Genomic DNA, 22876 nt, shown 5'->3' on the forward strand with positions numbered 1-22876 from the left:
CAGTTGCTCAGGAACATCTCCATCAACCCTGAAATCACTTAAATACATTCCACCATTAGATTTCGACATTTTTCATCGCAAAATAGGCAAAGAAGACAACAATGTGTTGTGTAACACCTTATATGTATATGTGTAATAAACTACGAAGAAGCGCGAAAGCCTACGCCGAGCACTGTCTGAGAAAGCTCGTTGGCGCATCGCGTCGCTCTTTCTCTGCTTTTGTTTTCTGCAGAAGTAGACAAGAAACAGATTAAAAATCGATGTTTTCACAAAACTAAAGGAAATCAGAGCATAAAAAAAAGGTTAATAGAGAAAGTAACATGTTATTTATTCTTCAAAGGACTATCATAAGCTATATTTACATTGATGCTATCAAGTGCAAAACTTTGACACTTCATAAAATCCTTTCTATGTTAAAAACAATTTATCGCATACACAATTCGGCGCGCTGTTATTTTCCTCTCACAGTTCTTCCATTGCGCCGCGAATAATGAGTGCATGTGTCTTCACTTACGATCCTCCTCTGTGGATGATCTTGTCAAGAATTCAACCGCCAATCTTGAGAACTGCGAATTACTGTCTCCGAGCAGCCGAGAAGGAGAATCGTATTCAAGAACCTTACCATCACCGAGGACCAAAACTAAGTCATTGTCGACCACTGTAGGTATCCGGTGAGCCACTGTTAGGACAGTGCATCCACCAGTTTCTTCTCTTATGGTCTTCTGGATTAAGTTATCGGTTGCCGTATCCACAGAAGCTGTAGCCTCATCCAGAACCAATATTTTTCGCCTTTGTAAGAGAACTCTAGCTAGGCAGACAAGTTGCCTTTGTCCAACACTCCAGTTTTCGCCGTCTTCAGCAACTGCAGTGATTTTCAAAAGTTCAGTAACATGTATATAGAACAATAAGTATGTTTGCATTGTAAGAAAAACAAGAGTAAACCTGGAGCATCCAATAATTGTTCGTCTCCTTTCATGGTTTCGGAAAGATGGCACTTGCGTAAAACCTGGCATGTTGGAAGATGAGTTAATATGGAGCATTGTTAAAAGATCGAAACATGTGAAGACTTTAGGCAAATTTTAAACTACCTCCCATATCGTTTGATCCGAGTGTTCTTCCAAAGGATCGATGTTCATCCTCAGGGTTCCTTGAAACAGAATTGGATCTTGCGGGATTATACTCAGCCTTGATCTAAGATCCTGCAAACCTATCTTCGAAATGTCCAATCCATCGATCACAATGCAGCCATGGGAAGGTTCTACAACTCTGAAAAGCGCTTGGATGAGAGTCGATTTCCCGCTGCCAGTTCTTCCCACGATACCTATTTTCTTCTCACCAGGAAAGGTGCAAGTGATTCCCTTTAGAACTTTTGGAAGAGCAAAGCTGTACTGTATGTAGAGGTTCTTGATTTCGATTGTGCCGTTGTGTGGCCACCCTTTCTTTGGCCTGCAATCTTCAATGACCAGTGCAGCTTCACATGGAATATCTTTGAAATGCAGAATCCTCTCAACGGAGATCATTTTGTTTTCAACATTGCAGAGATTCCATATCACCCAAGCTTGGAGCACATTCAAGTTCAGACCATATGTGGCTGCAAGTCCTGCCAGGCCTGCAATAAACAAGATAAATCTGTTAGATATGGTGCATGCCGGTTTTCTGGATCAGCCAGGGATGTCTAAATACTTACTGGGGTCGATTGTGGATCTTGGAAGGCTGACTAGGATGACGAGGAGGAGGAAAAATACAAGATTGAAAAGGAAATTAATTCGAACACAAAGCCATTCCATTGTTCCGGAGTTATGAAAGGATGCGCGGGAGTAGTTGTCTATGAGCTCCATGTTCTTTTTCCAAAACCGAGCTTCCTGATTGAAGCACCGGATCACTGCTGCACCGGATATTGATTCTGAGAAGTGATGGAGTATCGGTGCTTGCTGGATTGGAACCATTCGAGCCAATTCCCTTGCCGTGGCGATGTAATATGACTGCAACAAAACAAGGTTCAAAATTGAGGGACAAAAAAAAAAAAAAAAAACAAGCTTGAAGAACTTAGATCAAGGATCTGTTCATGGATTGGATTAACTCATTAGGAATGTTAAAATGTCCTTGCCTGATACCAAAGGGAGAGGGCGAAGACAACAAGGAAGAGGATGAAGACCTGCCATGCGACATGGGACATCAGTGCAACGACGCTCAATAGCTGAATGAGTGCAAATGCTAGTCCAGCTAACCTGTAAGGAATATCTGTATCTACTGTACTTTGATCTGTTGATGACTGTTATGAACAAGAACAGAAGTTTTAGCCATACTAACTTCCACACCAAATCAGACTGCACAACTCAATATAACAAGACTAAGATTTACTTACTCGATTTAGAAGTATGCTCGAAGGTGTTGAGTCGAAAAATGACAATGGTGCCCGGAAAACTGAGGTTATCAAGCCAAGGAAGAGCTGCTGGGCAGTCTCAATAGCAATGGTGGACAGTAGGGCAGTTCTTCCCAACATAAATAGACAGCTTCCGCCAGAAAGAAAACCAAATATCTCAATCAACTGTGGTTTTGTCACACTCCCAACTTGTTCCGATCCCCAAGTGATCCAGTAATTGCTCGCCATCTGCAACGCCTGGAAGAGGATCTGACATAATAGGATGACTGGAACAAGCGCTCCTCTGTATGCAGATGTGACAAAAGTTGCATACACATGCCATTTCACTCTGCCGGTTTCAGTATCATCAGACATACTCTGTTCAGAAACCTTGCTACTTCTGCTGAGGTCTACAAACTTAATTCTGCTTACTTCCACTTGGTTAGCCTGGGAACTCTTTGCCAAGCTCATTTTCTTTTGATTGTTCATTTGACTTAGAGAGCTTCTGTGAGACGCCATTAGTTTTGTAAGTTCACCATCAGGATTTGCAATGAGATCTTGATATTTTCCTGACTCAGCAATTTTGCCATCTTTCATTACCTGCAAGGGATACATTTTCATTAAGAAATGTTGTCACCATGTTTCAAATAAAATATTCAAGATAAGTACAGCTGCAACAAATCTTTGAAATTACCAAAACAAGATCAGAAGCACCTAAGAATTCCAACTGATGTGTGACGTAGACCACGGTCTTTTTGTTCAAGATTTGCATCAAGCATTCCTGCATAGCATCAGGTTCAAAAGATTAAAATATAAACAAATAACTAAAATTAGTTGTACAAGGAAGTGAAATAATATAGAAGCAGGTCAAAGTAAAACTTTCTATTACCTTGAACATATGTGCCCCGGTATGAGCATCAACAGCACTGAAAGGATCATCCAGCAAATAGATATCAGAATTGCTGAACAATGCCCTCGCCATTTGGATCCGTTGTTTTTGTCCACCACTCAAGTTCAATCCCCTTTCCCCAATCATACATAAATCTCCGTCACCCCATATCTCAATATCTTGGTTCAGGGAACATGCTGCCAAAACATGTTCATAGGAAGCTCTATCCATTTCCTCTCCAAACAATACATTATCTCTAACTGTGCCTGTTTGTATCCAAGAAGTTTGCGGAACAAATGCTTTTGACCCATAAGATTTTATACACAAGCCTGAGATTATAGGTATTTCACCAAGTATGCTGCAGATAAAACTGGTTTTTCCTGAACCGACAGAACCACAGATAGCCACTTTGCTGCCTTTTGGGATGGTGAGTCTCTCTGTGATCTTAATTGCTGGTTTGTCACCATCTCTATTCTGCCAAGCATATTCACCAGCCTCAATCTCAACGGAGATATCTGGTGAAACCAGAGTACGACTTTGCTGCAAAACTTTATGATCTTCTTTCATGAAGAAACTCTGAACGCGATCAATTGAGACTCTTGTCTGAGCAGTCATCGAAATAAGCTCTGGCAGATTGTAAATAGGCTCTTGAAGAATTCTAAAAGTGGCCAAAGCAGATAGTACAGTGCCTGATGTCAATGGTGTTCCCAACATGATGCAAACCCCAAAAGTGACAACTGATACTAATGTTGGAGAAGCCCAAAAGAGGAAAGCCACTGCCGAGCTTGTGTAGAGGTATTTCTTGAGCCATCCACGCTCCGTTTCTCTAAGTTGAAGCAGTTTCACTAAAAAAGTTGATTCCCATGCATGCAATTTCAGGACTCTCATGCTCTTCAAGGTCTCCGAAGTTGCTTTTATTCGTGAATCTTTGGCTTCCATTATCTTGCCGTGGAGCCTTTTCTGCATATTAGCGAGTGGGGTATTGCTCACCATCACAAGTACTGTGGTTAGGAAAGCAGCAGCAGAGGGAGCAGCGCCTAAGTTCTTACACAAGATGACCAGAGCAAAGATAACCTGAACTGGCAGCAGCCAAATACCATGGAGATACCAGAAGAAATCTCCTATTCTCTCAACATCAACATTGATGAAATTAATGATTTTGCCACTACTTGTGTCGCCATACCTAACTGTGAGAGCCTTTTTGTATATCAATGCCATCAAAGCTGCCCTGACTCTGATTCCTATTCGACGAGCCCCATAATACCATTGCCTCTGAGTGAGAGACTCCACTGTCTTTGCAGAGAAGAAGATCAATGCAAGAAATAGACCCTGGTGCCAGTTAACATTTTCATCAGCAGATAAGAAGTTCACAAAACTTGTGATTAGGAGCGGTCCAATGTAGGAAGCAATGGTATTGATCCCTGCAAATAGAGAGGGGGGGGGGGGGGGGGAATCCGATCAGAAAACTTAATCGAATTACATTACATGGCCAAGTCGATGAAGAAAAAGTTTGAAAATCAGAAGACAAGATAGATCTTTGCATCTTAAAAATATTGCTTGAGAAATTTTTTTAGCATGTGTAACTCGGTTTTGTAAGAAATTATTCAAGTTCTATTGAGCTATCACACCAAATGTAGAAGTCATACCTGCAAAAACTGCATTTGTGGCCAGGGGAATCCATATGGCATTAAGAATGGCCCTTGGAAGGGTGACGTTCTGAGATTTCACCTTTCTGAGACACTCCTCCAGCTGTTTAGAAGCTTCATCAGCAGTTTCTGAAGAAGGAATTGGTGGTAAATCATCCAACTGAAGTTTTTCGCGGTGACCTTTTACAAAGAGAGGATTAAGCCACCCGAAAATCATATGGCTCCAGATTCCAGCACTAGAAAAAGGGTCACTATTACATTTCAGCTCCGGATCTCTCTGCAACTGATTTGTAAGCAAGGGTTCTGTGGAACTACTCATCTTTGGGGTACGATTATTAACCATAACATAGAAACATAGTACCAGCGACAAAGGCAGTGAAGCGAAATCAATAATTTCAGGCTTTGGAAGGTACTGTGAAACTTGGTTGAGTTCAAAACAATGCAGGAGATAAGCAGAGACAAGCAACAAATCACAAATACTTAAAAAAGCCCACCCGAGAGTTAGAACTAATGGCACTTTCTTGTGCACATTGTTCATTGTATAAATAGCAAGTACACATGCAAGAAGCCAAGCTACACTTGATAAGACATTCTCAATTAGGCCAGTCTCAATTCTCCAAAACTCACTAAGACAGAACCCCAAATAAGAAATGCAGGACATAAAATTCAATAAAACAATTATCCTGATCACGAGGGGAGGTTTTTCTCCTCGCATTGAATGATTATTCAATACACAGATATCTCTTCTCTTCTTCCAGAAATCCCACGGAAGCCATAGCACAAGTAAAAGGCTAACTGCCACTTTAACCAACTTCAGATTGACATCCATGAGAAAATCTAGACCACAAGAAACAAATCAAAAAATCCACCTCAGTTCAGTTTCCCACTAATCAGAAACCAGAAAATTTCAACAAGAACTACATGCAGTAACACAACCTGTAAAATACCAAGGGAGTCATCAACAAATATCCCACCAATAGAAAGATTCTCCACATTAAATAACAGACTAAGAATTGACAAGAAAATACAAGATGTACAATAACTAAACCATTATTAAGCAAGCTGGGTTGTCATCAAACAAAACTAAACCTAGAAGAACCAAGAAAATTGTATTTTTATACTTATATTCCATCAAGCAATTTGAAAAGAAATAAACGACAAAACATACTCACAGGATTAGGATAAGTGCGTATAAAAAATACATACGACCAGAACTGGATCAAGTATGTCCAATCACGTGGACCTTAAAAGGTTGGTATAGGAATAGTTTCAGCATATGGAATACAACTCCAAGCTTTATTCATGAAGTGCTCTAGCCTATACTGCTTTTTGTTATTAATTTACTATATTAATACAAAGCTGGAAAACAGGAGCAAAAATTCTTGTGACGCGTAGGAAGACCCATGACTGTGCCTACACGTGGTTCCTTTCCGCCATTGATCACAGAAATCTAGAGAGAAGGGGACCAGAATCAGAAGCCTCCCCAATTTGAATTTAATATACATCACTTATGGAGGCTAGTTCTGAATGCGACGGTCTACGAGGTATATTATGGCATCATCTTGTTATCATTTTTATCTATTTTTCAGATAATTATAGAACAGAGCACCTTCCTCCTTCCCTTACCTTTTTCTAATAGTAACACCTACCCTACCCCACCCACCGTCTTCCTCGTACCTATCCACTGCAGTTCAATTCTCCCAAATTCGAAAGTATCCACAATTCTGAATACAAAACAAAACTAATAATCGCGTGATTCTGCTTGAACAATTTATTTTTGGGGAAATAAATAAAATACAATCAGGCGGTTTCCATGTAATGCAAAAAAACCTAACGATTCTCGAGAATATCGAATGCACAAAGTACGGCAATGCAACGAACCGTGCTACCGCCGGAAACCGTGCTTCCGTCCGTCTACGCTGCTGCACACCTCGTCGGAGAAAGAAGCTATCGTGCGGTTACAGAGCGTGCGGTTTTACGATTGATCAAGTTCGACCGGAAAAGTGTGCCCGCCAATGGTGCGCGTGGCGGCGCGTCGTGTAGACGTGTTCGTACGGTTAGTGCAGAATTCAAAATCTTATTACTATATATATATAATGAGATTTTGTTGCCGCTTTTATGAATAATTAGCAACAGAATATTTTATTTCCTTAAATTCTTTATCAAATTTTGGTTAATATATTTAACCAATGCAATGATATTTATTTTCCTATCTAAATAATAAAATGCACGGCGTATATTATAAAAGGAAATTATCCTTATGTTTGCCGGTAGGTTTTTTTAGTTGATTTTTTTTCTATTAATAAAAAAGTTAAATTAAATATTTATTTTTTTTAATTTTTATAATATAATAAAATTTACATTTTAAACATCAAATTAATATATTTAATTCAAAATTTTACCGTTAAAGAATCGATCTCAAAGCAAAAAATATAAAACAAACACATATTATATGATTGTACTCCCCCATTTCAAAAAGAAGTATCCATTTGTTTTTTGCACGTAGTTTTAGAAATATAGTATTATATTGGAATATAGTAGGAATAAAGTAGAAATAACTAAAATAACCTTGTTAGTACGTGTGATATAAAGGTAATGATATTTGTGTAATATATTGTAAGTTGTAAGGGTATTTGTAATGTTAGGTAGATAGTACAGTCACTAAAAAAAAGAAATGGATACTTTGTTACGGAACGGACTAAAATGGAAAAATAAATACTTTGTTATAGGACGAAGGGAGTATTTGAAATCAAAACCAAATAAAGATATACTCATATTTATCTTAATTAAAATAATGGATTTAAGATTTATAGTAGATTTTATACACATTTAAAATTAATATTTATAATTGAATAATGTGTTACATAAAACATCCATTTTACTTTTTATTTCTATTTCAGTCATACTTTATTTATCTTATCTTTTTTTTATAAAATATAATTATATATTTTAATTATATTTTAAATTTTTTTAATTATAATTGTACTATTTAATTATTTTAACTTTAATCTATAACAAATTTTATTATATAATAATTTATTTTATTAATATATTTTTAAATTATTTACTAATTATATTTTACCTAGTATCTATATCTAAATCCGACGCAAAAGGGGTATTAAACAATTTCTGACCCATATGGAATTAATTAGTTATGGAATACTGTCACAACGAGAGCGACAGTAACTAGATATAGAAATATTAAATAAATAAATTAAAGACCAAAATATATAGAATGACGAAACGTGTTGACATAATTTTATTTTATTTTTTTTAAATAATCATTTCCAAAAATGGTCCCCCACTTGCTATTTATTAGCCATTTTGGAAACGATACCATAATTTATCCAATTACAATTTTAACGGTTGTTTCCTTGTAGCGTGTATGTACATTTATAGGCCTATATATAGGCTATGTTATCTGCTCTCTGTTTCAAAATTATAGTTTGGTTGTGTTGGGCACGAGATTTAAAAAATGATTGATATGCTATTGTGAGTGTATTAGGGTGTGTTTGTTTGGGGGTTTGGATTTTGAGTTGAGATTTGAATAGTAAAATTTTTGAATTTGAATAGTTATATGATGTGATATAAATAGGTGTTGATGTAATGTTTTGAATGTAAAATTGATTTTTAGTATAATATGAAAAAAATGAAAAATAGGTCTTAGATTTGATATTTTTTAGGAAAAAAAATGAGATGAATAGTAGATTTAAAATCCAAAGAGATAGTAACAATTGTGTAATAATAATGAAATAGTAAGAGTAGTTATATAGTGATATAATTATTTATGAAAATAAAACTATTATTTTGGACGGACAAAAATAGTATACAAGACTATTGTATTGGGACAAATGGAGTATTATTTAACATATACAGTTGATAATGTTATCTTATCCGGGTTAAATTGGCTTGTATAATTTAGACATGAAGTTGTAAGAATTGTGTAATGGGTAATTAAGTAATTAATAAATGTATTAGTGAAAATAATTATGATTTAATAAAAATAATTATAAATTAAGATTAAAATGATTAAATAATCTAATTAAAATAAATTTTTTTTTAAAAATATGAATTTTAAAATATGATTAAAGTGTATAATTATATTTTAGAAAAGAAAATGATAAATTATGAGAAACAAACGAAAAATAAGAAGATGAGAAAATTAAGTGGGAAGAAAGAAGTATTTAGCATTAAATATAAACTATTTCCTATTTCATTCCACTTTCCTTATTTTTCTAATCATATATTAATACTTTTTTTACTATTCATTTTGTCCATTAAAACTAATCCATTTAGGTCCAAAACAAAGATTAATAAAATTAAATATTTTATTAAAAAGTTTATAAGAGGAAAAAAAGGTAGTTGAAAGTATTTTTGAAAATTTAGTTAGAAATTAAAATAACGAAGATAGATAATGTAACAATATAAGCAGTATTTGTTGTAAATAAATATTAAATTAAAAGTAATAATTAAATATTGATTTGTTGATTTTGTCAAATTTAGTAATAGAATAAATTTAATAACAGATTATAAAGAGAAGTGAAAATAAATTTGACATACGAAAATCATAATTTTATTTTTTCTAATTTTTTTTTTTTAACTATATTTGATCAAATGACATGAATTTGGATGATAATGAAGGTAAGTATAATTATTTTGTATCATACTAATATACAATGATTATTTAAATAAATATACCAATTCAGTTTCCTTTTTATATACCTCATTCATGAAACTAAGGTAGTTTTTATGTGGGCATAGATATTAAAAAATACTCCATTCGGTTACTAATTTTAAGAAAAATTAGTAAAAAAAAAAAAAAAAACTATGGTAAAGATAATAAAAAAAAGTAATATTTTTTTACTAAAAAGATAAGTAGAAATAATTTGGATGACAAAAAAAAACAAAATAAGAATAAATTTGGATAACCGATGAAGCATATACTTAAAATAAAATAAATTAAAAGTATTATACAAAATATTTTTTGCATGTTTATATTTGAATACAAAATATTAATAAAAATATAAAAATATCTCTATTAGTCTTTTACAATATAAATACAATAATATTTATGAGTAAATTATACAACTAAAAATATTTTTAATGTTAGACACAATAAAGTAAAACACAAATTTTAGTGATAAAAATGGATGCTAAATTTAAAAATTTAGCACCCGATCCAGTGATAATTTTTTACTATAATAAAATATACATATATTTTTTTTATATATAACAAATAAAAAAGAAAAGTAAAAAGTCTCTTATCTAAATGGAGTCATGAACTATTTGATGTATATATATATATATATATACTTTTTCCGTTTGAAAAAATTATGTAATTTTGGTTGGACATTGAAACTAAAAATTAATAATAATTTAATGTTAAAGTGTGATATGTAAAAAGTAAAATGAAAAGATTATAGAAAATTTATTAAAATATTGATAAAAAATAGTTAGGTGAATAAAAATAAATAGCGTCAAAATTATTACTCTCTCCATTCCCGATATCATGTCATGATTATTATAGATACAAGAATTTAAGAAGAGTATGATTAATAAATTATTAAAAATATATTAATAAAATTATTATAATATAATACAAATAATTATAAATTAAGATTAATATAACTAATTAATTTAATAAAAATTATAAAATTTAAATTTTGATTAAAATATATAATCTCTTAAAAAAAATTATATAAAATATGATATACATATAAATGAAAAATATGACATTATATGTGGGACATAGAAGTAAATATTGTTTATTAAAATAAAAGTAATACAATTGTAGGTAAATTTGATTTCTCAATTAAATTTTCTCTGATAAGATTCTAATATATCTAATATACTATAGTGTTTCACAAAAAATAAATTTTTCGTATTTTACATAAAAGAAATAAAAATAATAATAATAATAATTCAAACTAAATTTCTAAAGAAACAAATCCATGTGCATAAGTTTATTAGATAATCAAAAAATGCATAAGTAACATAATTTTGGCTTATGGAATAAATAATTCTTTTTACTCTTTTTTTTTTTAGGGATTTTATTTTTCACTTTTTACTATTGAGATATATATTTTTCTAAAATTTTAAATCAAATAATGATTTTACCTATAAAAAAAAAAAAAGAAATAAAGCTCAAGATTTCAAAAAAGACAAACAAAATGCCATTTTAAAACGGGAAAAAATAAAAATTAAAAACTACTTCAAAAACACTATTAAACATGTTAAATTATTTCTTAATTGTATATTGTGTGTTTTGTATGTGAGGTTTAGTTTTTTTGTTTGGATTTTTTGAATTAGTAAAAAATTGAATTTGAATAGTTGTTTGACGTGATATAAATAGATGTTAATATAATGTTTTGAATGTAAAATAAATTTGTAGTATAATATTAAAAAATAAAAATAATTATTTGATAAGATATTTTTGATAAAAAAATAAATAAATTTTAATAATATAAACATGCCGTTAAAATCCACCAAAGAACACAAATATAGTGCTTTTTTCGACTAATTTTTGTGCATGTCTTTTTTCTAAAAAATAAATTAAATAATATTCCTTATGTCCCATAATTAGGTATTCATTTGCTTTTTGCACGTGCAGTAGAAATGATTAAAATAACCTTATTAATATGGTGTGATATAAAGGTAATGATATTTATGTAATATATCGTAAGTTGTAAGGGTATTTGTAATGTTAGGTATATAATACAGTTACTAAATGAATACTTTATTATGGAACGGAGGAAGTAACCCAATTCAATAATTTTCAAGAATAAGATATGTATTTTACTGAAAAATATAAGAATAACAAAAAAAAATTAATAAGGATTTGTTTGTTTTATTATTATTATTTTTTTAATGATATATAAAAAATTATATAGTTAATATAAAAGTAACGAGTATATTAATTTTTTTTTTAAAAAAAAATATTGAGCATTTTTTGGCTAAAGAACACAGGATAAATAATAAATTGAACAAAATTTAAGTATCTCTTAAGAAATAGAGTGTGGCTTAATGGCTAAACCCACTTATAAGTAAATAGAATATATATTATATATAGTATATAAGCAAATATATTTGTTTTTTTTAATATTAATTAAAAAGCAAAGCATTAAAAAAATTATTGGATAAACACACAACACATGTGTGTTTGCTTGGGAGGAGATTGGATTGGATTTACACTATTTATCCAATTTTTTTAAAAAAAAACATCAAATCAAACAACTATTTTTCATTTTTTATATTATACTAAAAATCAATTTTACATTCAAAACATCACATCACCACTTATTTATATCACATGATACAACTATTCAAATTCAAAATTTTTACTATTCAAATCTCAACTCAAAATCCAAACCCCATACAAACACACTAGGATAACCTTCGATCCAAATATTTTGCTTTATATATTTTTATGCAGTTCTTTAAGTGATAAATTTTTTATATATTATATATATATATATAATAAATAGAAAAAAATAATATAAATAAATGAAGATTTGGAAGTACTTGTATTGAGAATTAAAAAAAATAAAAATCGACCGTTGCGTTAGCGGCCATACCCCACCCAATCAATCACCAGAAATAATGGAAACTAGCCGTTGCAATCCCTCAAAACCCTAAATTCATATTTTGGGACCCAATTGTTCTTCTGCTCCCAAGTTTGAGATTTGTTATTATCAGAGAACTCCTCCTGCCATCAACTCAATCTCAATTCGTGCTGTTAATTCTCTTTCCCTAGTTGAAGAACAAGAGGGAATCGCCATGGCATCAAAAAGCGCGACGAAAGATATAATCACTCTGCGAGGATCCGCCGCCATCGTTAGTGAATTCTTCGGTGCGTCTCTTTCCCTGCTAATAATTGCTGTTGGGTTTTTGCTTCGTTTTCTTCTAATTGACACTGATTTGTGCATTTTTCGGAACTTCTCTTCAGGTTATGCTGCAAATAGGTGAGAATTTCTTATCATTTTTTTAGAAAATTCGCTTCCTTCAATTTGTGTGAAAAATCTTCTTCGCCACAGTATATTGTACAATCGTGGAGTCTATCCAGAAGAAAGTTTCGCAAGAGTGAAGAAATATGGGCTACCAATGTTGCTTACTCAAGATGAAGGGGTCAAATCCTTCATTTCAAATTTGACTTCTCAGCTTTCTGGTAATTTCCATTTTCTATTGATATGGCTACTGTTTGTTCTTAAATAAGATCTGATGCATCTGTTTTCCTAAATTTGAGGGTTTATGATCGAAAATTGATTTTATAGCGACAATAAGATACGTTTCCTGCAATTCATTTTGCTATTTATGTTGAATCTGTTGTCAAAACCTTTTCTGAAATTGAGGTGATACCAAACATGGCCTTTAATGAATTATGTATAGAGTGGCTGGAAGCTGGGAAGCTTCAGAGAGTGGTGTTGGTGATTATGAGCAAAGCAACCGGCGAGGTGTTAGAAAGGTGGAATTTCAGGATCGAGACGGATAATGAGGCCGTGGAGAAGGGGTATAACGAAGTCCTTGTTATATGAGATTATGATCAGTTCTTAGCATTTTGTTTGGTTCCATTTGTGTTGCCAACAAACTATTTTATATAAAAAATGTACAGAGTTTCTAGGGAGAAAAGCGACAAAGAAATTATGAGGGAAATTCAAGCGATCATGCGGCAGATAGCCTCCAGCATCACATATTTGCCTTGCCTCGATGAGCCCTGTAAGATAGGGACAGATATAGCTAAATATGTTCATATATATATGCATATCCGTTTGCTTGGTTTTTATACAATCTTGGGATGGGGTTGGCAATTGTGTAGGTGTTTTTGATGTTTTGGCATACACCGACAAAGATTGCGCCGTCCCTTTCACATGGATTGAGAGTGATCCTAAGCTGATTGCCAATCCACAAATGGTGAAATTGCACTCCTTCGATACAAAGGTAGCAAAAAGCACCCTTAAAGAAAGAACAAAAATGTCTATTTTTTGAGATCTAATATGTAGATTTTCATCTGCAGATTCACAAGGTCGACACTCTCGTGTCCTACAAGAACGATGAATGGGACGAGGCATAGGCGAAAACATTCTGCAAAAAGAGGGTTTGTGTAATCTCAAGTGTGTGTGAATCATTGATTCACCAGTTTGATCTGATCCATATTTTCATGTCTTGTGTGGGGTGTGGTGTTATCTTTTTACCGACCTTGGACATAAATCAGCACTGTGATCCTAATTCTCTTAAATTTTTCTTGGAAGGATGTACTCTGTAATCTCAAGTGTGTATCGTGTGTGTGAATTATTTTTTTTTTTTATTTTTTATGACAATAGAACCCGCAACGTTATTCTCAGAGTGCGGCTGTGAATGAATTTTCGGCCGAATCTAGTAGCTTGAGACCGAAGTTTTGAACTTGTGACGTGGTTTAGAAGAATATATATCTTTGTAAATTATAAAAAATTATATAGTTAATATAAAAGTAATGAACATATAGAATATATTATTTTTTTTTAAATAAACAAAAAACAATATATAATATATTTTATTTATTCAAAAAAAATAAGAAAAAGTGAACAATTTCTTGCTTATCCTATCTTTCGTATCCATTAGAACTATGTATATACCAAATTTTTAAAAAAATAAAAATCAATGTTCATCTATCTCTATAATTTTATTCTCTAATACTATTTTTCCATAATTTTATTCTACATACCAAATGCGCCTAATTGTTAAAATCAACAATGTAGAAAAGAGTATGGTTTAATTCATGTTTTCAGTCAAGCTGCTGAACTTCTCATTCTACATAAAAACAACACAGCTTCTTCCTCTTCATACTCCGATAAACTAAAACAAACTTGATTTAAAAAAAAAAAAAAAGACAGCTTCTTCATACAGTCTGCAATATTTTTAGAGTTTTGAGGTCTAGAGTCTGTCCTCGCTGACGCCGCGATAAATAACTCCGGGGCAAAGCTCATCCAGGGCATCGACATTCCGGAAGCCATTGTACTCCCGCAGACAAGTCCATCGGCGCCTCAATAGGAATTCATGAAAATCTTCGTCACTGTAAAAGGTTTTGTCCTCAGTGTGAACAGGCAAGTGCTCAGATTCCTCGTAGAAGCAAATTTTTATCATTACGCCTGCGATTAGGATTGCCATGGTGAGACACGAAAAAAACTAATCTTAGCTTTAGCATATAATTTAATAATCACAGAAATGAAGCATTCCCCGTGTGTATACCTTCATCCACGCGAAGATTGTAGTTTCCCAAAGGCATGTCTCTGTCAAGTGATCGAACAATGTTGTTTTCATCTTCCAGCCAAAAGGCGCGCCTTGTCCTAAGTCCAAATGCAGATTTGATGACTTCCTTGATGGCATCTGTAGTGCCATCTATTCCGATTCTCTTTGTATAATCCCCAAATTTCACGGTTATTACCCTTCCGTAGCATGTGTTGCTGTGTTCGCCTGTTATACAAATGAAAAGTGGCACAATTATCTGATGCAAAAGTCGACCATGATTTTCACCAACTAAATCTATCCACTAAATGATTTGAAAACATTTTATGTCTCAATTTATCTAAAGATGTATCGGATTTAAAGTGGCACAATCATCTGAAGCAGAAGTCAATTATGGTTTTCACCAACTAATTCAATTGTCAAGCCACTTAAGTCACTCGAGAACATTTTACATGAAGGGTGTTTTTATTTTGAAGGATAAGATTATATTACTTGAGATAACCCATCTAAATACGATTAATTATCCCTAATTAGTTATTATTATATCGGACTTTAATCCGTTAAAAGTAAACAAATGATTAGATTGGATAAAATAATATTAGACACCCTATCACTCAAAGTAAACACACCCGAAAAGTATCAAACAATGTATGGTCCAGTCAAAACTAAAATAAAAAATTAGACCGACCGTTCTCGGGAGCCTCCCTCCAATTCCATGGTGAAGCTCCACTAGCTCCAACAGCATCAGCAGCAGTTAGGGCAAGAGGATGCCCTTCATGATCCAAACGTCTTTCTAAGTTCAATGCTGATCTTTCATGAGCTGCGTAACAAGGATTTACCAAAAGATATACACCCCCTTGTTAATAATCCTCAAAGATCATTCATAGTGAAGGTGGATTAAATAAATAACTCAATAACTAGGTAAATTTATAAAGAAGAACACGCAAAAATGTTCGTAAAAGGACCGCTAAATATCAATTCTGTCCTAGTAATTAGGAGACTTATGAACTCATACAATTACAAGGACACAACTGATGTTTACCTTCTCAATGCATGAATGTTATAAACAGCAAACTAATATTACTTCATATACAAAGCCTTTCTTCTGTTCAAGCACATAGGTCAAAGACTAGTATCAAGAATACAGAAACAGGGGGCACATTGTCATTTGTCAACAATTTGGGGAAATGTCAGCACATATATTGTCGAACAACTAGATAGTTCAAGGCAAAGATTATATATAATTATGTAGAGCACTGTTATATAAATGGCAACACTAAAGCTCTTCTTTATAGGGATAGACAATGACAAAAATTCAAATTTAGAATTCTGAAATTCTTACGAGGAAGGCAAAGGACAGGCCACAAGAAAAGTACTCAGAATGAAGTTGGAGCCAAATGCTGCCTTAGGCTGTTAATTAAAAGATGATTTTTTCAGGGCCTTTGTTCAGAAGCCTCTATACACAATATTATCAAATTTTGCAAGTACACCAATTATTTATTTATCCAATTTTCAATATATAGTTCATGTTTTTGGCTCAAATCAGCACAGAACTGTCGGACATTTTTTAATGATATAGAAAACATAATAAATGCATAATGTGCTAGAATAAGGACAGAGATACTGCATCATGACGAATGCAGCAAAGCTAATCTAGAAATAAGACGACTCTAAATTACATATCATGATATCAACTTGCACCAAAAACTTCTTGACAAGAACATATATCTAAACTTCCACCTATGCTACCCTTCCTAAATAAGAGGAAGAAAACCAAAGTTTCAAATTCCAATAAGCACGAAAATTGTAAACATACCTTCCTCTGGGCCGAAAGTTAGACTGGTGTCATCAATACCTGCAGGGGGGGGGGGGGGGGGGGCAAACAGAATTCAGATGTCGCTATAGAGATGACTACTTAGATACACACAATAAAGCTCCAAATCAAATGTTTTTGCGGACAACGGTTAAAATCACACTAAAAACAGACATATGTAAATTAATGAATGCTGATGAAGCTGATAAATCACACATGGTCACAAATCAAAATATTCTTCAAAGAATATCCCACGCTCGAATAAGGATTGCTTACCATATTCATAGTACATTTCCAGAAATAAAGAATCAGGACTCAGAAGAACATTAGCTGGGCCAGGAGATCGGTGACTCATGGTCACCAACAACTATATAGAAATGGCCCCGCGGATAAAGATGCAGGAAGAACAGCAAGATACAGGAAGGATATCAAATTGATACACTGAGAAAGAGCTTAAAGGGAAGGAAATCTAGGGATTATAAATATATGTGTGTGAGTGCACAAACGTGTAATTATATTACAAAAATATCTTGTCAATACAAATATAGAATGCAGGGAATGTAAAAGTTATTCCCTCTAAAATAAAACACGCAAAAGTGTTGGCACGATTTTGTTCTTTGCATTTATTTAAACAAACATATTTGAGTGAGACTTCTCTGAAAGTCATTTTTTTTTCAATCCATTGTATGACCAGAAGAATGGCACTGGCACGCCGTAAGTGCACCTTGCAAGCCGTGGACATCTTACGATACCTAGAAACTTCTAGAATAGAATCGAGACACCCCAAAAAATGTCTATTTCTCTTTTTTACCCTTTTCTATTATTACAAGGAATTCGATGCTTCATAATTTCGTAGCACTAAAAATAAAACACATTCAACTTGCTCATCAAACTCTTAACTTTCTTACCAAAATGCACACATCGACAGAAAACAGATAATTGACCCAAAAACCAACCCACGAATGTTACCCATTCCCGTAAATGGAAGTAATAACTAGTACTGGACTTTCGATGCAGTTCACTACGTCACCAATTTCATCCTCCACCAATAGTTGGAAACATTACATGTAACCCCATCCTCATGAAAAATGAACAGCATGACTACCCGTAGATTCAACATATGCTTATACAACAGAAATAAACAACAATCTAACAAGAAAAGTAACAATAACTTATACAGCCCAAAAACAAAATAATAACAAAAGGCAAAAACAAAAGCCAATCTATACTACACATAGGAACAAGAATCAACAAAACAAAAAGCTTGAAAATCACAATGCCCAACAAAGAACAAATAGAATCAATTTTGCAATCTCCTAATAAGCTCAAGAGAAATCCAGACAAGAAAAATAACCTCGATCTATAAGCATACAGAAATTAAATCTCCAAAGCATAAAAATAAAAAACAGCAATCTAGAAATCTAAGACCTTAATTGGAAAAAATGTATAAAGAAATAATCCATCAAGACCTTTATCAGCAAAGTGCATAAACGAGTCCACTTTCGGATTCCGCTCTCTCAAAATCTCCTCAATGTCCTTGTAGTAATTCATCTTAGCAGATCCATTCCCACTCCCATCTGGACTATTATGCTTGGCCTTCTTGTACTCCTTCAACAAATTCCTCCACTTGTCTGTGCACATAGTCGGCGACCTATCGAAACCCTTTTCCCTCATTTTCAGCGAAATATTGTCCCACAAATGCTTATTCGACTTCGAAGTGTTGAACAACAGGTCAATTTCTTTTCGAAACGATATCAGGGACCTAATTTCCTCGTGTGTCCAAGTCTCCGCCCTCTTTTTAGGACCAGACGACGGCGGATTGGACGAAACGAAGGCCGCCGCCGTAGGAGTAGGATCGTCTCCGCTGCTCGCGCCGCCTCCACCGTCGGGCACGTGGTGGTGCGACTGGAGGGGGAGCTGGACGATAACGTTGTTGTTAGGAGGCGGAGCGTCCCGCTTGCTGCTGTAGAAATCAATGGCGGGTTGCGTCTCTTGCCGGTGGGGCTTCTCAGACATGTACATGATTCGATTTTCAATTCCTGCTCCTGTAATTTTGGCGATGGAAGGGTTTTTTAGCAGGCGCTGGAACTGCCAGATTGTTAAGGTACTGTTTGTCTTGTTGAGATATTGTAACTATGCCTGCATCAAATTTTTCACGAACCAAACATGGCCTAAGGAAGTATTAATTTTTTCAGATTTTATTTTTTTCCCATAAATATGGTGAGTTAGATAATAGCAATGCTCAGTCCGTTATGAGAAATAATTTAGAAAATTTTAGAAATATTAATATTATATCCATATATAATAAAATAAAATAAAAATTATTAAAATAATTTTAGTATTGTGTGATATAAAGATAATGATAATATATTGTAAATTGTAAGGTATTTATAATGTTAAGCAGATAATACATTTACTAAAAAAATAAATACTATAACATTACAAATACCCTTATAACTTATAATATACTACACAAATGTCATATCACATATACTAACAAAGTTATTTTAGTCATTTTTACTTTAATTCTTACTTATATTCTAATATAATATTAATATTTTTAAAATTACGTGCAAAAAGTAAATAAATATTTTTGAACGGAAGGAGTACTTTGTTATGTACGAACTAAAATAAAAAAAAATAAACAATTTGTTACAGTTATAAAAAATAAATATAAATTTAAATAATAATAACTTTTTTTATAATAGAAGAATTTCTTTTTTACTATAAAATACAAAAAGTAAATAAATAATTATTATTTGTTTTTATTAAAATATCTGTCAAATATTTGAGCACTGACGGATTTGGTATTTCTTCTACTAATATCTTTTTAAAAAAATTAATTTTTTTTATATTTCAACTTTTGTAAAAAAAATATTTTTATAATAAAATATCATATCAAATGTTTTGTTGGTCTCCTATGTGCATCAAAGCACTATAGATACAAAAATTAATATATATATATAATTAATAAATAATTAAAAATATATTAATAAAAATAAGTAAAATAATTAATTAATTTAATTTAAATTAATTTTTTAAAATATAATTAAAGTGTTTTTCTTAAAAAAAAACATGAGATGTAAATACATAAAAATGGCAAATTGAACACAAAATATGATATGAAATATTAAACTAATTTTAACTGTAAAAAAATGAATATAATTTAGATTTTTATTAAGGGAGATTAAATAATACTCCCCCGCTAGAAAGTATACATATTTATATTTTGGGACGTCCAACTACCAAGTAATATTTTATTAAATACCTTAGGTTTTTTCCACAAATATCCTTACTTTACGTCACATCATTACTTTTACACCAAAAAGCAAAGGCAAAAATATCATTACACTACTTTTAACTACCAATTATAATTAAAATACTATTATTTCTTAAACACCGCCAAAAATAATTGTATATATATATATATATTTTTTTTTTTTTTTTTTTTTGTTGACGGAGGGAGTATTAAGGTTGAAAATTAGATTATAATCATACAAATTGTTATTATTGTATTGGACTTGTAATTATCTCGAGTTCAAATAAAATAATACGAGTAATATATTAATATTAAAATACTTTAATTTTTATTTAAATTATAAATATATTATTACCAATTCTATTTATTCGTAAAGTTAAAATAACAAAAATATTAAAATGGATTAGAGGAGTATTATATTTTTATAATATTTATTAAAAATAACAGCTAAACCCGTATAAATATCTTATTGCACTTGAACCTTTTATTTCATCCGCCCTACGTCGTTACAGGGAATCGTTCCGTACAGTTGGAATCTCATCTCCTCCGCCCCGAGCCCAACCCAATCCCAATCAATCCTCCCCTCTGAATCCGCTGCGAAATCTTGCCGGGGATTATAATACCTTTTCAATTCATGTCCTTCTGGGAGGCCGTTTAGTTGCCTCTGCGCCGCGCAGTGTTTAATCTCTTAAGGTGCATTTTTACGAACACTTGGTGTTCATGGCTTTCGTTGTTCTTACGATTCGGCAATCGTTATTTGTCATTGAATCTCGCACAAGAAAACTATTTCCTTTATCGGAGCTGACTACTTTGATTGCATACATACTCGTGTAGTTTAGTTTCTAAGGTTTCGATTCTGCTATCAGATTTGAGCGACGAACTATGTCGAGCTACCAAACTTAGAGGTTTTCATGTTAGGATTGTTCGACTTCTTGTCTTTCCTGGGAAAGTATCTAATAGAAGAGGTTTTGGTGCATATGTTAATGATTTTTGTGAATTTGGGGAATATTTTCACTTTTATGATCTCTGTTAGGTGTAGTTTTTGTTATCAATTTCTCATTCCATTTGTAAATGCTGTGCTAATTGTTCCACCATTAAACCCTAATTTTGATTAATCTTATGCTATCAAGGAGCTAAGTTTAGGGTTAATCTGCTGTAATTGTTCATAGATTTGTTTGCATCTGTTTATGATTCAATTGTTATGCTGTTATTGTGATTGCCTAACTCGGAAATTTGGCTGTGAATTTTTTAGGCATCTCTTGATAACTAAAGAACGGGTAGTCGAAAAATGACGAATGCTTGCGTTACTAGATTGCCGAGCATTCGTCTAGTGCCGCTTCCACGAAAAAGAAAGTTTGGAAGAGTATTCACAAGAAACTTTTCGACATGTGCTTCGACGCATTCCTGTTCATCTATGCCTCTTATCTATCCTTCTGTTTCTTGTATGTTGAACAACGGGAAGTTTGCCGCATCAGATTCTCCTCCCCAACGGTCGGACGAATGGTTTGCATTGCGCAAGGACAAATTAACGACTAGTTCATTCAGCACTGCGCTAGGATTTTGGAAAGGGAACCGTAGGTATGAGCTGTGGCACGAAAAAGTGTACGCTACGGTTGATCAATCGATCGAGGGGTCTAGGAAAGGTCCATTGGAGTGGGGAATTCTTAACGAAGATGCAGCTATAGAGCGATACAAAAGCATTACGGGTCGTCGTGTGAGTTCATTGAGTTTCGCAGTTCACGAAGACGAACGGTTTCATTGGATTGGAGCTTCGCCAGATGGGCTACTCGAATGCTTGTCGGGGGGCGGGATTTTGGAAGTAAAATGCCCTTTCAATAAAGGAAAGCCGGAGACGATGTTGCCGTGGTCGACAATGCCATTTTATTACATGCCTCAGGTGCAAGGTCAGATGGAGGTAATGAATCGAGATTGGGTGGATTTATACTGCTGGACTCCAAATGGGAGCAATATATTTCGTGTTCGTCGAGAACCTAGTTACTGGGAATTAATTCACGGGGTTTTACGCGAGTTTTGGTGGGAGAATGTCGTACCGGCAAGGGATGCTGTTCTTTTGGGAAAGGAAGAAGAAGAAGTGAATGCTTTCAAACCTGCGTCGAAACATAGATTAACCGGACTTGTTGTCGTCAAAAGCTTGAAATTAGCCGAGGAGGCGAAGTTGCTTTGTAAGGAAATTGCCGGCCATGTCGAATATTGTCATTGAAGCGCAAACAAAGCGACCCCTTTTGGGTAAATGATAAATCGGTTCGTATTATTCTACATTCGCTTATCTATTAATATCTTCTTTTAGTACAATTCGAGCTTTCAGGTGTGACAGTCATTCTGCATCTGACATGGTATCTGAGCCTAGGTTGGGTACTCTCGTTTGCAGATAAATAATTAATGGCTGCGTTTTTCTAATAGTTCGAACTTTTAGGTGAAACGGTCGTTCTGCATCTGACAAGTACATTGAGCTGTCTAAAAGCCTTAAACTTCCTATCCTTTTAAGGAAATTTATTTGCTCGATGATACCGTCTCCTTTTCTCTATGCTTTTCTTAATTATGTCTTGAAATTATATTACTTGTCGATCTTTTTTGTTGCATGTTCTTAACTTTTGTGTGGTGATATATGATTTGGGGTTTTACAAAATCCTCTTTAGCTAATTGTGGCCATTGGAAACGAGAGGACGAG

At 33.2% G+C, this 22876-nt stretch overlaps 4 protein-coding genes across 11 annotated transcripts; 2 read left to right on the forward strand and 2 right to left on the reverse strand.

The window, feature by feature from the left end:
• Positions 1–435: 435 nt before the first annotated feature.
• LOC127245544 (putative ABC transporter C family member 15) lies at positions 436–6900 on the reverse strand. 7 transcript variants are annotated; one of them, XM_051266513.1, is made up of 11 exons: positions 6779–6884; positions 6104–6347; positions 4898–5734; positions 3252–4672; positions 3057–3143; positions 2366–2962; positions 2108–2272; positions 1688–1982; positions 1089–1609; positions 943–1006; positions 436–862 (listed from the first exon to the last, which is right to left on the reverse strand). In XM_051266513.1, exons 3-11 carry the CDS (start codon positions 5724–5726, stop codon positions 507–509), a joined length of 4335 nt encoding a protein of 1444 aa, XP_051122470.1. In that variant the 5' UTR covers positions 5727–5734; positions 6104–6347; positions 6779–6884; the 3' UTR covers positions 436–506. The 7 variants fall into 7 exon arrangements, with proteins under 7 accessions (XP_051122470.1, XP_051122465.1, XP_051122466.1 ...); XM_051266508.1 differs by having other exon boundaries at positions 6070–6347; XM_051266509.1 differs by having other exon boundaries at positions 4898–5833; positions 6070–6347.
• On the forward strand, positions 6619–14156 carry LOC127245546 (mitotic spindle checkpoint protein MAD2). Of its 2 annotated transcripts, none has more exons than XM_051266515.1 (8): positions 6619–6953; positions 12593–12746; positions 12843–12858; positions 12931–13061; positions 13283–13403; positions 13506–13609; positions 13710–13831; positions 13908–14156. In XM_051266515.1, exons 1-8 carry the CDS (start codon positions 6768–6770, stop codon positions 13962–13964), a joined length of 891 nt encoding a protein of 296 aa, XP_051122472.1. In that variant the 5' UTR covers positions 6619–6767; the 3' UTR covers positions 13965–14156. The 2 variants fall into 2 exon arrangements, with proteins under 2 accessions (XP_051122472.1, XP_051122473.1); XM_051266516.1 differs by having other exon boundaries at positions 6830–6953; positions 12651–12746.
• A 436-nt stretch (positions 14157–14592) lies between these two features.
• LOC127245615 (trihelix transcription factor GT-1-like) lies at positions 14593–19054 on the reverse strand. The gene is made up of 5 exons (XM_051266605.1): positions 18398–19054; positions 16932–16970; positions 15804–15935; positions 15119–15343; positions 14593–15018 (listed from the first exon to the last, which is right to left on the reverse strand). Exons 1-5 carry the CDS (start codon positions 18948–18950, stop codon positions 14804–14806), a joined length of 1164 nt encoding a protein of 387 aa, XP_051122562.1. The 5' UTR covers positions 18951–19054; the 3' UTR covers positions 14593–14803.
• Positions 19055–20679: 1625 nt separating this feature from the next.
• On the forward strand, positions 20680–22787 carry LOC127245654 (uncharacterized). The gene is made up of 2 exons (XM_051266656.1): positions 20680–20880; positions 21440–22787. Exon 2 carries the CDS (start codon positions 21476–21478, stop codon positions 22406–22408), a length of 933 nt encoding a protein of 310 aa, XP_051122613.1. The 5' UTR covers positions 20680–20880; positions 21440–21475; the 3' UTR covers positions 22409–22787.
• Positions 22788–22876: the final 89 nt, after the last annotated feature.

Source organism: Andrographis paniculata, unplaced genomic scaffold (assembly GCF_009805555.1).
Source record: "Andrographis paniculata isolate CXL003 unplaced genomic scaffold, ASM980555v1 Contig22END, whole genome shotgun sequence".
Taxonomy (NCBI): Eukaryota; Viridiplantae; Streptophyta; class Magnoliopsida; order Lamiales; family Acanthaceae; genus Andrographis; species Andrographis paniculata.

Coding starts and splice junctions, on each gene's coding strand:
- LOC127245544 (XM_051266511.1), bottom strand. CDS start 5,726: ATGGATGTCAATCTGAAGTTGGTTAAAGTGGCAGTTAGCCTTTTACTT. Junction 1,983..2,107: donor CCCTCTCCCTTTGGTATCAG/GCAAGGACATTT, acceptor GTTTTGTTGCAG/TCATATTACATCGCCACGGC. Junction 1,007..1,088: donor CGGATCAAACGATATGGGAG/GTAGTTTAAAAT, acceptor CCAACATGCCAG/GTTTTACGCAAGTGCCATCT.
- LOC127245546 (XM_051266515.1), top strand. CDS start 6,768: ATGCAACGAACCGTGCTACCGCCGGAAACCGTGCTTCCGTCCGTCTAC. Junction 13,610..13,709: donor GCCTTGCCTCGATGAGCCCT/GTAAGATAGGGA, acceptor GCAATTGTGTAG/GTGTTTTTGATGTTTTGGCA. Junction 13,832..13,907: donor TGCACTCCTTCGATACAAAG/GTAGCAAAAAGC, acceptor TTTCATCTGCAG/ATTCACAAGGTCGACACTCT.
- LOC127245615 (XM_051266605.1), bottom strand. CDS start 18,950: ATGTACATGTCTGAGAAGCCCCACCGGCAAGAGACGCAACCCGCCATT. Junction 15,936..16,931: donor AACTTTCGGCCCAGAGGAAG/GTATGTTTACAA, acceptor CTTGTTACGCAG/CTCATGAAAGATCAGCATTG. Junction 15,019..15,118: donor CAATCTTCGCGTGGATGAAG/GTATACACACGG, acceptor TCCTAATCGCAG/GCGTAATGATAAAAATTTGC.
- LOC127245654 (XM_051266656.1), top strand. CDS start 21,476: ATGACGAATGCTTGCGTTACTAGATTGCCGAGCATTCGTCTAGTGCCG.